The 15334-nt window shown below is 40.2% G+C and overlaps 1 protein-coding gene and 1 long non-coding RNA gene across 2 annotated transcripts in view; one reads left to right on the top strand and one right to left on the bottom strand.

The window, feature by feature from the left end:
* The window catches only part of MOB1A (MOB kinase activator 1A), a 19149-nt gene extending 12903 nt beyond the window's left edge, over positions 1-6246 (bottom strand). The window contains exons 1-2 of the mRNA XM_022563068.3: positions 6037-6246; positions 2642-2808 (exon numbers count right to left, since the gene is read on the bottom strand). Of these exons, the coding sequence (XP_022418776.1) occupies positions 2642-2808; positions 6037-6050 (181 nt within the window). The 5' untranslated portion in view covers positions 6051-6246. The remainder of the gene's footprint in view (positions 1-2641; positions 2809-6036) is intronic.
* On the top strand, positions 2670-15334 carry LOC111169102 (uncharacterized). Its single transcript, XR_016395385.1, has 3 exons — positions 2670-6209; positions 13490-13544; positions 14505-15334. It is a non-coding gene; the product is annotated as an uncharacterized LOC111169102 (long non-coding RNA).

Genomic DNA, 15334 nt, shown 5'->3' with positions numbered 1-15334 from the left:
GGGTTCAATCCCTGGTCAGGGAACTGAGATCCCACATGCCTCACAGTGCAGCCAAAAAAAAAGAGAACAAAATAATGCCATTTGAAGCAATATGGATGGACCTAGAGATTATAATACTAAGTGAAGTAAGTCAGAAAGAGAAAGACGAATACCATATGACATCACTTATATGTAGAATCTAAAATATGACACAGGGGCTTTCCTGGTGGTGCAATGGTTAAGAATCCACCTGCCCAGTGCAGCGAACATGGGTTCGATCCCTGGTCCAGGAAGATTCCATGTGCCGAGGAGCAACTAAGCCCGTGAGCCACAGCTACTGAACCTGTGCTCTAGAGCCCGCGAGCCACAACTACTGAGCCCACATGCCACAACTAATGAAGCCCCCACGCCTAGAGCCTGTGCTTTGCAACAAGAGAAGCCACCAGGATGAGAAGCCCTCACAGCGCATGTAGAGCAGCCCCCGCTCACTGCAACTAGAGAAAGCCCACACACAGCAACCGAATACCCAATGCAGCCAAAAATAAATAATTAAAATCAATAAATTTAAAAAATAATAAAAATTTAAAAATAAAATAAAATATGACACAAATGAACCTATTTATGAATCAGAAACAGAATCATGGACATAGAGAACAGACTGGTGGTTGCCAAGGGGGAAGGGGTTGGGGGAGGGATGGAGTGGGAGGCTGCAGTTAGCAGATGTAAGCTTTTATACATAGAATGGATAAACAACAAGGTGCTACTGTATAGCACAGAGAACTATATTCAATATCCTATGGTAAACCATAATGAAAAAGAACATAAAAAAAGATGTATGTATATGTATAACTGAATCACTTTGCTGTATAGCAGTAATTAACACAACACTATAAATCAACTGTACTTCAATTTAAGAGAAATCAAAAAAATGAATGAAAGATGATAATTTGAATAAGGTTACAAAAAAGGGGTCTTTTCTGAATAGATAATATGTCACATGGTTCACATGCCAAAAGATAGATAAAAATATACAGTGAAAAATCTAAGTTCCAACCACTCCAACTTCCACCCTACACACAGGTAACTACTATACTAATTTTTTCTGTGTCGTGCCCCCTAAGTTTCTTTATCCCATCTAACACAAAAGAAAACACATTACATAGTTCTACATCTGATTTTTTTTCTCTTAGTAATATGAATAATGGCTTTTTAATGAGTTGAGAAAAATAAAATTTTTCTTAATGTGGCTACTAGAAAATTTTAAATTCCATTTGTAGCTCACAATATATTTATTTCTATTGGACCACACTGACCAAGGCAATGATTATCAACAGTTGAATACCACATAAAAAGACAACTAGACACTATGGAAATATCTACACTGTTGGAAGTATATACCACCACCTATGAAGTAGTGTTAAACAAAATCAAACCTGAATCTGATCAAAGCTCCACATCTGTTCTAACATGGTAGCCACTAGACACACAGGGCAACTTACGTTAAAATGAAGTTAAATTTAAAATTCATTTCCAGTCACAGTAGCCACATTTCAAGTGCTAAATGGCCACAGTGAAGATATACAACATTCGCCTAATCACAGAAAGTTCTCTTGGACAGTGCTGCTCTAGATTTAACATTTACAGGAAATAAAAGAACAAGATAATGGACGCCTTGGGGATGTTATCAGCAAAATTCATTCTGTAGAAAAGAAACTGGTTTCTTCAACAACAACAAAAAGAGCAAGGAAAAATAACTGCAATGAAGGGCAACCTGTGAATTAAGAGATTCAAGAAACATATGTACAGGGCTTCCCTGGTGGCGCAGTGGTTGAGAGTCCACCTGCCGATGTAGGGGACACGGGTTCGTGTCCCGGTCCGGGAAGATCCCACATGCCGCGGAGCGGCTGGGCCCGTGAGCCATGGCCGCTGGGCCTGCGCATCCGGAGCCTGTGCTCCGCAACGGGAGAGGCCACAACAGTGAGAGGCCTGCGTACGGCAAAAAAAAAAAAAAAATTTTTAAAGATTCCTGGAACAACTAAAATTCCTAATAGACTTAAACCCTATCATCCAGAACTGATCTCATCTCAGAAATGATAGACACTAATATTCAAACCTCTAGCCTCAGCATATCCTTCCATGTCATGCCCTTACTTCTTGAATTCAGAGTGACTTTCAGCTCATGGGTCCCTCTGTTTTCTCCCAATCTCTCAATTTTCTTCTGACTACTCCTAACTCACAATAATCAAGTGACTGACCATAACAACTGCACTTGACTTTTCTGTATACACAGGCAGATGAAAGCTGCTGGGAGTGGGGGCACAACTATGAAGATGGATTCCTACAAAGTCATGTCCACCACAGGTAGAATCTTTGTATTTATCAATCTTTCATTTGACCTTACTCAGCAATTCAGACCACTCTCCTCAGAGATAACCCCAGAGTACTTTTCATTTCTCCTCAGGTCTCTCTCTATTTAACCACACAAGCTACAATCAGGTACACTCTGAAGAGAACACACTTTGGATGTATTTGCACTTACATGTTTCTTTACAGATAATCTGTTTTACTAAGACAGCTACATCCATAAGAAAGTTCATTAACAAAAAGATTTTAGCAAAATCTTCTTATAAACCAGTAAAGTTGAAAGTTATTAAGAACTTACTGTTAACCGCAATCCATTCATTGAGGTCCTCTCCCTCTGGCAACATAACAGCTTGTCTCAGATTCCCACTTCCTAGAGTTGCTTCTGCATGTTTTAAGAGTTCATACTGATGAGATCCTTCAGGGATATTCTTCTTTGGTTTGAATGTTTTAGAAGAGCGGCTACTACTGTTAGGTTAAAAGTAAAAGTACATCAATTTTTAGGACCGGAAGCAGAATGACAATTTTAGGCATATAAATTGTTTTGAAATTAAAAAATATTCCCTGAAAAGTGCCAAGATGGGGGGTAGGGGAGGAGAGAATAAACACAATAAAAGAAAGAGTTAAATTTTTTCCCCTACATAGAAACAGGATTAGCAGCACAATTTCACACAGAAGGCAATTTTACTATGCCTCATGAAGCAGTCTGGTGTAACAGAAAGGGCACCTTAACCAAAAGAAGAAAAAACCTGGATTCTAGTTCTTGATCTGCCACTAACTCTGTGACTGCCTGAGAAACCTAACCTCCTTTGGCCTCAATTTTCACCTAATAGTGCTGTGAGGGTGTTAGCTTTAAGGTTCGTATAGCTCAAAAATCCAGTTTTCTGTATCAAAATATTTGTGATGCCATCAAAGCAAACCAGAGAAGTAGTACTAACATTTTAGAGTTTAGAGCACGGAAAATAAATGAGACAACTGGTTTTGGGGGGGGGGGGAACAAGTTTTTATTCCTATCTCACACCATTCATAAGGAAGGTCTTCCTAACATGACACAAAGCCCAGAAAAAAATGGACAGCTTTCTAACGGTAACAATTAAAACTTCAATAATTCAGAACAAGGAGACAAGTAGCCAAAAAAAGTACTTGCAACATATATTAAAAATATTAACTAAATTATAAAGGGCTTTTATAATCTGTTAAGAAAAAGGCAAAGAATGCTTTAGAAAAATGGGCTAAGGAGATGATACACAATTCAGAAAGAAAAACAGAATGACAAATGAACATATGAAAAGCTGTTCAATTAAAATTAGATTTATTTTTCCTTAACCTGTCAGAAATCAGAACAATTACATTAAGTGTGGGATAGGGTAGAGAGAAATTAGTACTTTAATTTGCTAATGGTCAAAGTGCATTAACATTTTAAGAGGGCAACACGGCAATATCTATTAACACTGAAATGCTTCTCAATCCATCCCTTCTACTTCTAGGTGTCTCTCCTCGATATGGATAAGGATGTGTTTCCCAAGATTATTTTTAATAGCGAAAAACCTGGAAATGATCCTAAAGCTTACTGGTAGAGGAATGAATAACTATGATACATCTATATCATGGAATACCATACAGTAGTTAAGAATAACAAGATAGAGGTACTTGAATTCACACCGATAGATCTCAATACATGCTTAAACATATTACAGAATGAAATGTACAGCAAAAGCCCATTTTGTAAATGCATAGAAAGTGTCACCCATCAAACTGATCGTGGTGATTACTTCTAGGAAGGGGAAGGGAATAAAACTGAGGACTTTCACTTTACCTGGGTAATTTGAATTTTAAATAAGACTGATTATGAAGTAAAAAGGAGTTATGAAAACAATAAAAATCAAATATGGAAAGTTTGTGTTTAACTTGATAAAGAGCTAAATTTAATAAGGAAGTACTAAATTAGAGGGAATGGCCCTTTCAATAGAAACAAGCTGTGAATGACAGGTAGCTAAATATTCTCCGTACTTAGCAAGAAATGATGTCTCAAGGTTCAGTAAGATCTTCATCTAAATTAAGACTTTTGTGCTTCAAATGGCACCATCAAGACAGTGAAAAGAATCCACAAAGTAGGAGAAAATATTGCAAATCATAGATGTGATAAGGGACTTGTATCCAGGATAAAGAATTTTTACAACTTAAAACCAAAAAGACAACCCCATTTAAAAAATGGTCAAAGGATCTGAATAGACATTACTCCAAAGAAGATACACAAATGGCCAATAAGCACGGGAAAAGATGCTCAACATCATTAGTCATTAAGGAAATGCCAATTAAAATCACAATGAGATACCATTTCACGTCCACTTAGGATGGCTATAATCAAAAATGCAATTAACAAGTGCTAGGGAGGGTGTGGGGAAATTGAAACTCATACAGCGCTGATGGGAAGGCAAAATGGTGCAGTGCTTTGAAAAAGTCTGGCAGTTCCTCAAAAGGTTAAACATAGTTACCATATAACCAGGCAATTCCCAAGAGAAAGGAACACACACGTACATCCAAGTTTATAGCAGTATTATTCATAATAACCAAAAGTGGAAACTCAAATGTCCATCAACAAAACAAAGTTTAAAAGAAATAAAGAGCCTCACATTTAGGTCCAAAAAGCAAATAAGAACTGTGCATCCACAAAACAGAAAAAAAGACTGGGGGGTGGGGGGAGGGTAGTGGTGGTTTCTAGTAATATGGAAATTTGCAATTAAAATATAAATCATAAAGATTTTTTTAAATGGTAATCATACTCTGAAGACCATACGCTTAACAAAATAATCCAAAGGAGGGGAAAAGCGATTTAGACAAAGATAGTCTCAGTAGTCCTATTTTATAATAGCAAAATACTAGAAAGAATCCAAACTTCTCACAATAAGAAACGGGGTAAACTCTGGTTATGAAACACTATTTTAGATGTCAAGTATGTGGGTGATGCCCATAACTGAAAATGGATTATTTATTCGCTCATACAATACATATTTACGCAACATGCTAGGTAAAGAGAGCCACCTGAGAAAAATAAGGTGCTAGAGCAATGCTTCTCAAACCTTAATGCGATTAAGAATCATCAGAGAATTTACAAACTTTCCCATTGAAGGCTCCTTTGGGCCCAGACGTTATCTCTAAAATAGGATTCTATTGAGTTAAAAAGAAGTTAGTTAACTATACAAATTCACAAAGTGGGCTGAATCAGAATTGGATGCAAGGCCCGCAGCTTAACTTCAGCGGCACTCCCACATTTTCCTGGGGCGGCATTTTTCCGCGGGGGTAATTTAATACTGACGATAATAAAGCTGGACGTACAGTGGAGTAAAAAGCTAAGTCAGCATGCATCGTTACTAAAAGGCTCGAGACTCAAGACAAATTGAGACCCCCCAGATCGTCCCTCTGCCCTCAGGTGCCCTCGGGCGGAAAAGTCTGGAGGCACTACCGGCCTCAGGGCCTTTCTACTCCCCAACCTTCTCGCTCCGCTTCCTTTGCCTCGACCTTCATCTCCCTCTGCTTCTGCCCACATCCAAGCCTCCCCCGTGACCCAGAGCGTGGGCAAAGCAAGCGCCGGGCACCCGACCCCGGCCCCGGGGACCCGCCCTCGCCTCAGGCGTCCGTCCGCCCCTCCCGGGCCTCGGCCCTCAATCCTGGAGCCCTCGTCCGGGCCACACTCACAAGAGGAAGCTCATCTTCTATCCTCAGAGGGGAGGGGAGGGGCCGCTGGCCCCTGCCGCGGACAGGATTCGGAGCTCGCGCGGGACCAAGGGGGAGCTGAAGGTCCTCAGCCAGCGGACAGCGGAAGCCCGCGCCGCCGCTGCTCCGGGCCGGGATCGAGCTGGGGCAAGCAGGTGAGAGCAACTGCACCCGCCTCTCCCCCCTCCCCCACCTTACAGACCCAAAATGCGGAACCAGCAAAATCTCGCGAGCTAAGGCTTCGTTCTGCTCCTCCCCGCTGAGAGGGTCTGGAGAGGCCGCTTTTCGCACCGCCCGCTCCTCCGCCTCAGCCAATCAGCAGCCTCTAGGCCGGGACTTCCGCTGCCGGAGGCGTGGTGGAATTGCGGTCTTCGGACTGGAAGAGCGGCTGAGCCTGTGGTTGGTTGGAATTGTTGTTAATGTCTTGCGTGTTCCATCTCACTAGGTTGCAAGGGGCCTCTGTGAGGGCAAAATTTTTTTAAAGTTTTTTTTTTCCGCCGTGCTGTGCTACTTGCGGAGTCTTAGTTCCCCAACCAAGGATGGAATCCAGGCCCACGGCAGTGAAAAGGCCGAGTCTTAACCACTGGCCGACAAGGGAATTACCCACAAATTTTTTTTAATTTTAATTTGATTTTTAAGTTGAGCTCTAACTCACATAGCATAAAATTCACCCTTTTAAAAAGTACGCTCCTGTGTTTGTGTGTGTGTGTGTGTGTGCCGAGTTGTGCAACAATAACCATTATCTGATTCTAGAACATTTTTTTCCATCACCCCAAAAAGAAACCGGTACCCATTAGCAGTCCCCATGCCTCCCTCCTCCCAACACCTAGCAACAACTAGTGTACCTTCTTTTTATATGAATTTGCCTAATCTGGATATTTCATGTTAAGTGGAACCACACAATATGTAGTGTTTTGTGTCTGGCTTCTTATGTTTTTCAGATTCATCCATGTTGTAGCATGTATCAGTACTTCCTTCTTTTTTATGGACGAACACTACTCCATTGTATGAATATACCATGTTTTGTTTATCCATTCATCTGTTGATGGACATTTGGGTTGTTTCCACTTTTGGCTATTATGAATACTGTTGCTACGAACATTCCTGTACTGGTTTTTGTGTGGATAAATGTGTTCTTTTCTTTTGGGTATATGCCTAGGAGTGGCTGGGTCATATGGTAACTATATGTTTAAACTTTGGGGTAATTGACAGATTGTTTTCCTAATTGGCTGCACCATTTTACATTCCCACTGGCCAACGTCTGAGGGTTCTGATATTTCCACATCCTTGATAGCATTTGCTATTATGTATTTTTCTGATTATAGCCATCCTAGTGGGTGTGAACTGGTATCTCTTGATTCTGATTTGCATTTCCCTGTTGGCTGATGTTGAGAATCTTTTCATGTGCTTATTGGCCTTTGAAACAAATACATTTTTATCTTCCTTTAAGTTACCTCAGGCCCCCAAAAGACCATCTGAAAAAAGGTCCTGGTCCAATAACAGTCTTCATCCACTATCTCCACAACATTACCATTTCTTTTGTTCCTCAACACCAGTCAGTCCACATTCTGCAGGGTGCCTGCCCTCCCACAGAAAATTCTCTCACCAGGCTCTCCAGTGTCAGTTTCCAAATCCCACAGGCATTTTTCAATCATTATCTTACTTGCCATTTAGTTCTATCTGGCCCATCCCACTAGACTCCTGATTTGATCACTGATTTTATTTTTCAAGAACCTCTTTGTCCCTCCCTGTGATCTGGCTTCTATAGGGTACAAGTAGGGCACAGAGAAGGGGAAACCATGGCCAGATATGTTGATAATAGTTTACTTTAGCCAGGCTTGTTTGGATGCAAGTGACGGAAACCCACACTGTTCATCTTTCCATCAGAACTATCTTAACGTTTTCTTCCCCACTAGACTGTGAATTCCTTTGGGGGCAAAACATAACTTGTTTATTTGTCATCGCCAGTGCTCAGCACAGTGCCTAGCACACAATAAATGCTCAATGAATGAAGGGTGATATAGACTGGAATTCCCAGACTAACAGAGGAGATTGACACAGGAATAAACAGTAATTATTGCGGTATTACCAGTACTGATAAGATGAAAGGTAGAGGAATTCTAGGCTTTTTATGACTTGGCCTTTAGTTTTCTAGTTTTCTAGCTTCATTGCTTAAGGTGGTTTTCCAGCCAAACAACTTCTTGCTGTTTCTCCAATAAGTCCTGGGCCTCTTTGAGTCCATGCTCCTGTGCTTGCAGTTCTTTTTGCCTGGAATGCCTCAACATCCACATCTTACCTTGTCCTTCAAGATCCAGCAGGAAATCCTCTTTCCTACCTCTGAACTCTTGTAGCCCTGTATCGATATATCTTTCTTGTAATATAATTATAGTTGAAGTTAAAGAGTAGTATCTGCATATTTAACAGCTGTTTTGTTAGGTGGTAGGACTTTGAGAGTTTATGTTCTTTTCTATTTTTCTGTATAATTCCAATTTTTCTCTAAAAGCAAATACTAATATTAATTTCTTTCTTTCTTTTTGAAAAGAGAAGCAAGATAGAATAGTGACTAAAAAGCTCGTATTTTGGAGGTGACTATTTGTATTTGGACCCTGCCAGTGCTACTTAATAACCATATAACGTTGAGTATTTTCATAACTTTTTGCCTCAGTTTTCTCATTTGTAAAATGCGGGCAATCTCTTAGGGTTGTGAGGATTAAATAAGGTATAGAACTCCCTTAGACAGTTCTAGAACATATATTTACTCAATCAACATTTGCTATTTAAAAAGGAAGAAATTTTGACATGTTTTATTACCTTGGTTGGATGACCAGCCTCTTGAAAGCAAATCCCTGACTTACTTATCTTTGTATTTTAACTGTGCCTATTGTGGAGCCTTGTATGAGATATTCAGCAAATAGAAATGTAGCAAATATTTGCTAAGTAATGCAACTGAATATTTGGCTAAGTATTATTTTATTTATTTATTCATTTTTTGGTGGCACTGCGTGGCTTGTGGGGTCTTAGTTCCCCGACCAGGGATTGAACCTGAGCCCTTGGCAGTGAAAGCACAGATTCTTAACCACTGGACTGCCAGGGAATTCCGGGCTATGTATTATTTTAGACCAATTTTTTAAAACAGATGCAGTCCCTGAATTTCAGCAGTTTTTGTGTAGCTTAGGAAGTAGTTGCATCTGCTTGCCCAGGGAGTACATTCTCACTTTTTGTTGTTGTTGTTTTTAACCTACCTCATATTTCCTCAATGGGGAACAATCTTTGATCAAATGGCAGTAAAATGACCAGGTAAGGCAGTATGTATTTTCTGGAAGGGATGGAAGTGCCTGGATCCTTCCCCAAAATATTTTAATAAGGAAGCCATATGTGAAAACAACAGAGATATTATATCACGAGGCTACTAGAGTGAGAGCCACAAGGAAAGTCCTATGCCGGTTCTGTAACCTTGGCTTCTGAGAAAGAATGCAGCCATTAAATGATAGAGCAGTGGTTTAAACTGGAAACCTCTTCATTACCCACGTGTTTTCTATGAGAATTTTAATTAATTAATTAATTTGTTTATTTTTTGGCTGCACTGAGTCTTCGTTCCTGTGCGCGGGCTTTCTCTAGTTGCAGCGAACAGGGGCTACTCTTTGTTGCGGTGTGTGGGCTTCTCATTGCAGTGGCTTCTCTTTGTTGCAGAGCACAGGCTCTAGGCATGGGGGCTGCAGCAGTTGTGGCACGTGGGCTTAGTAGTTGTGGCACACGGGCTTAGTTGCTCCACAGCATGTGGGATCTTCCCAGACCAGGGCTCGAACCCATGTCCCCAGCATTGGCAGGCAGATTCTTAACCACTGCACCACCAGGGAAGTCCCTATGAGAGTTTTTATATGGTATTTTCAGTTTGTTGTACACATTCTCTCTTTCACACACACACACACACACACGCACACACACAATTATTCTAGAAAGGTGCAGTCTAATAGAAACAGAGTTTGAGCCACATAAGTAATTTTAAATTTTCTAATATATATATAGATAGATAGATAGATATAGATAGATAGATAGATATTTAAAGCAAAAATAAAAATACCGAGTGGAATTAATCGATAATATATTTTATTTAGCCTGATGTATCCAAAATAATGTGATTTTAACATGGAATCAATTTAAACATTTTTAATAAGATATTTTACTTTTTCTTGCAAAACACGATATGAATGTATTTACATCTACACACAGCTCAGTTTGGACGAGCCACATTTCAAGTGCTCAGTAGCCACATATGGCTAATGGCTGCCATGTTGGACAACACAGTTCTAGATCATCTGCATGATCCTCTCATAACATACCTTCATTTTTGCTTGCTCTTTTTGGTATCAAAGTGCCAGTTGTCATGATCTAATAAAACATTAACAGAAGCAAGCAATGTGAAAACAATGCATCAGTACCAACTGACAGCCACATGACACGCTGTGGAATGAAGAAAGCAAGAAAAAGCAAAATTGGGAGAGAATCAAGAATAGCTCAGCAAATGGTGGTGCAGGATGCCCAGTGCAAAAGAATTTACCCTGTACCTGTCACTACCACATTCATGTTGCAGGTGATTTTATTTCATCCAAATATTCCCTGTCACATTAAGTACTGATGTTATTTGGATTTTATTAACTTTACTGGTTTTGTTGGTGTTTAATTTATAACTGTAATTTCATAGCTTTTTAAAAGCTATAAACATAAGGACATTTAGAAATTTATACTTTTATAATAATTTATATTATTTAAATAATGTAATTGTCATTAAAAATATTTCCAGACAGCATGAGAAGTGAGTTTGTGAAAATTTTCCTCCCTTTTAATGGGATTGTTCCTTAAGTTGGAGAATCACCGAGGATATGAAAGGCCAGCCATTTATAAGAAAACCTTTCCAGATAGCTACATTTGAGAGCAGAGGGGAGGAGGGGGAGCCTTAGGGATTTGGAAATATTTGACCAGGATATCAATATAGATCACTTAGAGATCAAAGATAAGATTTCTGAATGAACAAATATAACAAAACAGAAACAGACTCATAGATACAGAGAACAAACTGGTGGTTGTCATGGTGGGGGTGGCGGGGGAGATGAGTGAAGTAGATGAGGAAGATTAAGAGGTACCGACTTCCAGTTAAAATGACTTATTTAGTCATGGAGATATAATGTAGAGCATAGGGAATATAGTCAATAATATTGTAATAACTTTGTATGGTGACACTTAGTAACTAGATTTATGATGATCATTTGTGTATAAAAATATCGACCTGAAACTAATGTAATATTGCAAGGCAATAATACTTCAATTTTAAAAGTAATAAAATGTAAAAAAAAAAAATAAGATTTCTGAGAGAGAGAAAGATAGAGTAAAACATAGGAAAAGAGTGAGAGAAATTGCTAATTGCTACAGGGCAATTTGCTCCCGTCAGACACAGCCTATAGTCTACAAATACTGGGGAGGTTTTACTCTTTCCTTGGCTCAGTTGGCCAGAGAGATCACTGCACACCATCTGGTCACAGCAGATGCTGAAAGCAGAAGCTAAGCAGCAAATTGTACCGCAGCCAATACTGCCTTTTCTGAACCTCTCCCACCCCCTGCCCCACCGGCATTCATCACGCAGTTCCCCTTTTCAGCTCCCTCGGGCAGAATTTGCAACCTTGCATTTTCATTCTGTATAAGTGTCCTGTCTCATCATTTGAACAAACTCGCTCAAGCCCCACCTCTTCTCACTTTGGTCACAGCAAGGTTCCTGTCCCTCCCAGCTAGTCAGTGCTCTTGGCAGCCTGTGTTTTAGCCCCTGTCACAAGTGGATGAAAAAAGACAGACAGTAAAGTTGCTAAACTGTCCCTGCTCGTTATCTCATGACTCAGGTCACAGGTCATGAAAGAGAAATCCCAATTTGTTGAACACAGAAAACTCACTCAGTGAAGAAGCCATGTGAAAGTTTCCACTTTGAAAATGTCTTCAGTCTAAGGTCAGACCTCTGTCAGTCACATACACTGGTGAATGCAGTTCATGGTCCTTGCACTCCTGGAGCTCACATTCAGTTGGAGAAGATAGATATTAACAAATAATTACATAATTACTACTAGGAAGAAAAGCACAAAATGCATTAAGAGCATTAAGACAGCATAACAGGAGAGACCTAAGAGAGGCTGGGGAGTCTCAGGAGATGTGATTTAAGCCAAGACCCGAGAAGGTGAGGTAGCCGAATGAAGAGAGAGGGAAGAGGGTTTGTTCAGAGTCAACAGCATGTGCAAAGGCTTTGAAGCAGGTAAGAGTTTGCTATGATCAATGCACCAAAAGAATAGAACTACCATATGACCCAGCAATCCAACTACTGGGCATATACCCTGAGAAAACCATAATTCCAAAAGACATATGCACCCCAATGTTCATTGAAGCACTATTTACAATAGCCAGGACATGGAAGCAACCTAAATGTTCATCAACAGAGGAATGGATAAAGAAAATGTGGTACATATATACAATGGAATATTACTCAGCCATAAAAAGGAACAAAACTGGGTCACTTGTAGAGACATGGATGGACCTAGAGTCTGTCATACAGAGTGAAGTAAGTCAGAAAGAGAAAAACAAATATCGTATATTAACACATATATGTGGAATCTAGAAAAATGGTATAGATGATCTTATTTGCAAAGCAGAAATAGAGACACAAATGTAGAGAACAAATGTATAGATACCGGGGTGGGGGGCGGCAGGGGTGATGGGAAGAATTGGGAGATTAGTATTGGCATATATACACTATTGATACTATGTATAAATTAGATAACTAATGAGAACCTACTGTATAGCACAGGGAACTCTACTCAGTGCTCTGTGGTGATCTAAACGGGAAGGAAATCCAAAAAAGGATACATTTATACGTATAGCTGATTCATTTTACTGTACGGTAGAAACTAACACAACATCATAAAGCAACTATACTCCAATAAAAATTAATTTTTTTAAAAAAAAGCACCGGAAGAGGCCAGTGTAAGGAGAATGTGGTAGGCGAAGGGAAAGTGGAGGGAGCTGAAACCAGCCACCAAAAACTTAGATCTTAGTTGAAGCCGGTTGGCCAGCCATTGAAAGGTTTTCAGGAGAAGAGTGATGCCATCTACACTTTAAAATGTGGAAGCAGTTAAGAGGCTATTGTTGTTGTCTGGGCAGAAGATGGAGTTGCCCTAGACTAGATCAATGGGGAGAAGTAGACAGAACTGAGGTCTACTCTGGAGAAATAATTCAGTGATGAGCTGACTGTGAGTCAAGGCTAAGTTCTGTGTTTCTGGCACAAACAACTAGCTGGTTGTTCCCAATTACTAAGATAGAGAAGATGGGAGGAAAAGCAGCTTTGGGGGTAGATCAGGAGTTCTGTTTTGAATGTATTAACATTGAAATATCTACGATGCAGGTATATACAGGTCTGGAGCTCAAAGAAGAGACCAGGATGAAGATCATCTTGGCAGGTACCAACATATAGATCTTTACAGCCATGGCAGTGGCTAAAATAGCCAGGGGGAGAGTAGAGAGTAAGAGATGCCAGGGCAGAACCTCGAGGAGCCCTGATATTTAAAGACCACATAGAAAGAAGAAACTGGCAAAGGAGGTTGAGAAGGAGCAGCCAGAGAAGTAGGAGGGAAACTAGGAGGGGATGTTATAAAAGTAAGAGAAGCGTGTTGAAGGGTAAGAGTGGGGGTCAACTCTATGGAATGATCTTGAAAGTTCCAGGAAGAGGACTGAAGGGAAAGTTTATAAAAGTGGTGACCTTGGGGAAATCTTCTGACTGTGTTCTCATCTTCACGTTCCACTGCGGTGATTTAGGAGAGAAGCTTTATGAGTGCCATCATTGTGGGGGAGGAGAGTCAGGCAGGAACCAGATGTACTGATGAAAACCTTTGTCACCCAGGCATGTCCTGTGGTACTCACCGAGGAGTAGCCTTCTCTGAAAGTGTACTCTTTTTTTGCTTCAACTGTTTTTAATTGAAAGATTCTTTAAATTCTATAGTGCTTCACAGTTTTCAAAATTTTCACATTTCATATAATCCCCTTGAAAGCATACTCTTGAGTAAGAAATGGTGACAAGAATTTGGCTCAGACTGCCTTCAGTCACAAAGAGAGCCCAAAGACTCTAAAGTTTTTAATGCCTTTTCTCATATTTTTTGCCATTTTCCTTTGCTATCTTAACCCTGCCACGTACTAGCTGTGCACCCTGCCACTTACTAGCTGTGTACTTACTAGCTGTGCACCTGTGCACTTATTTATCCTCTTTGTACCTCAGTTTTCTCATCTGTAAAATAGGGACAATAATAAGACTGATAAGAGGATTGGATAATACATGTAAAATACTCAGAACAGTGCTAATATATGTTGGCTATTATTAGTCTCAGAAACCAAAGTTTGTGTTGTTGACATCTTTTCTCTTCTAGAGTTCAAAAGCTATTTCTCTCGTGTCTTAAAAAAGAAAGGGACTTCCCTGGTGGCGCAGTGGTTAAGAATCCACCTGCCAATGCAGGGGACATGGGTTCGAGCCCCGGTCCGGGAAGATCCCTCATGCCGCGGAGCAACTAAGCCCATGTGCCACAACTACTGAGCCTGTGCTGTAGAGCCCGCGAGCCACAACCACTGAGCCCATATGCCACAACTACTGAGGCCCGCACTCCTAGATCCCGTGCTCCGCAACAAGAGGAGCCACCGCAATGAGAAGCCCACGCACTGCAACGAAGAGTAGCCCCTGCTGGCCACAACTAGAGAAAGCCTGCGCGCAGCAGCAAAGACCCAAAGCAGCCAAAAATAAATAAATAAATTTATATTAAAAAAAAAAAGGAAATGGATTTGAAAATTAAATTTGCCATTTACTAGCTGTGTGATCTTCGGGAAGTTACTAACCACTCTGTGCCTCAGTTTCCTCATCTGCAAAATGGGGTAATAGCAGCACACTGCTTTACAGAGTTATGGTGAGGATTAAATGAGTTATGCAGCGTAAAGCATTTAGAACAGTGCCTGGCACATAGTAAGTGCTACCTGTTAGTTATGTTGTTCTCTGCAGCTAATCATTTCCCTCGGTATTGCCATCACCTTTAATCTTGAATGTAATAAAATGAGGACAAGGAGAAAGTGTGTAGATTTTTTTTCATGATAAAATACAAGTTTTGATTTATTTGTAATTAATCCTAAGGAGATAATAAGGAAGAACATGATGGATTGGCATCTAAGTACTGAAGTTTGGAAGATAAACAATATTTTCCATAACAATTTT

This window comes from Delphinapterus leucas, chromosome 13 (assembly GCF_059928025.1).
Source record: "Delphinapterus leucas isolate spDelLeu-1000000601 "Yukka" chromosome 13, BTC_Dleu_Yukka2, whole genome shotgun sequence".
Taxonomy (NCBI): domain Eukaryota; kingdom Metazoa; phylum Chordata; class Mammalia; order Artiodactyla; family Monodontidae; genus Delphinapterus; species Delphinapterus leucas.
Note: the sequence above shows the minus strand (reverse complement) of the source record. Positions and strands in the feature narration are given on the sequence as shown.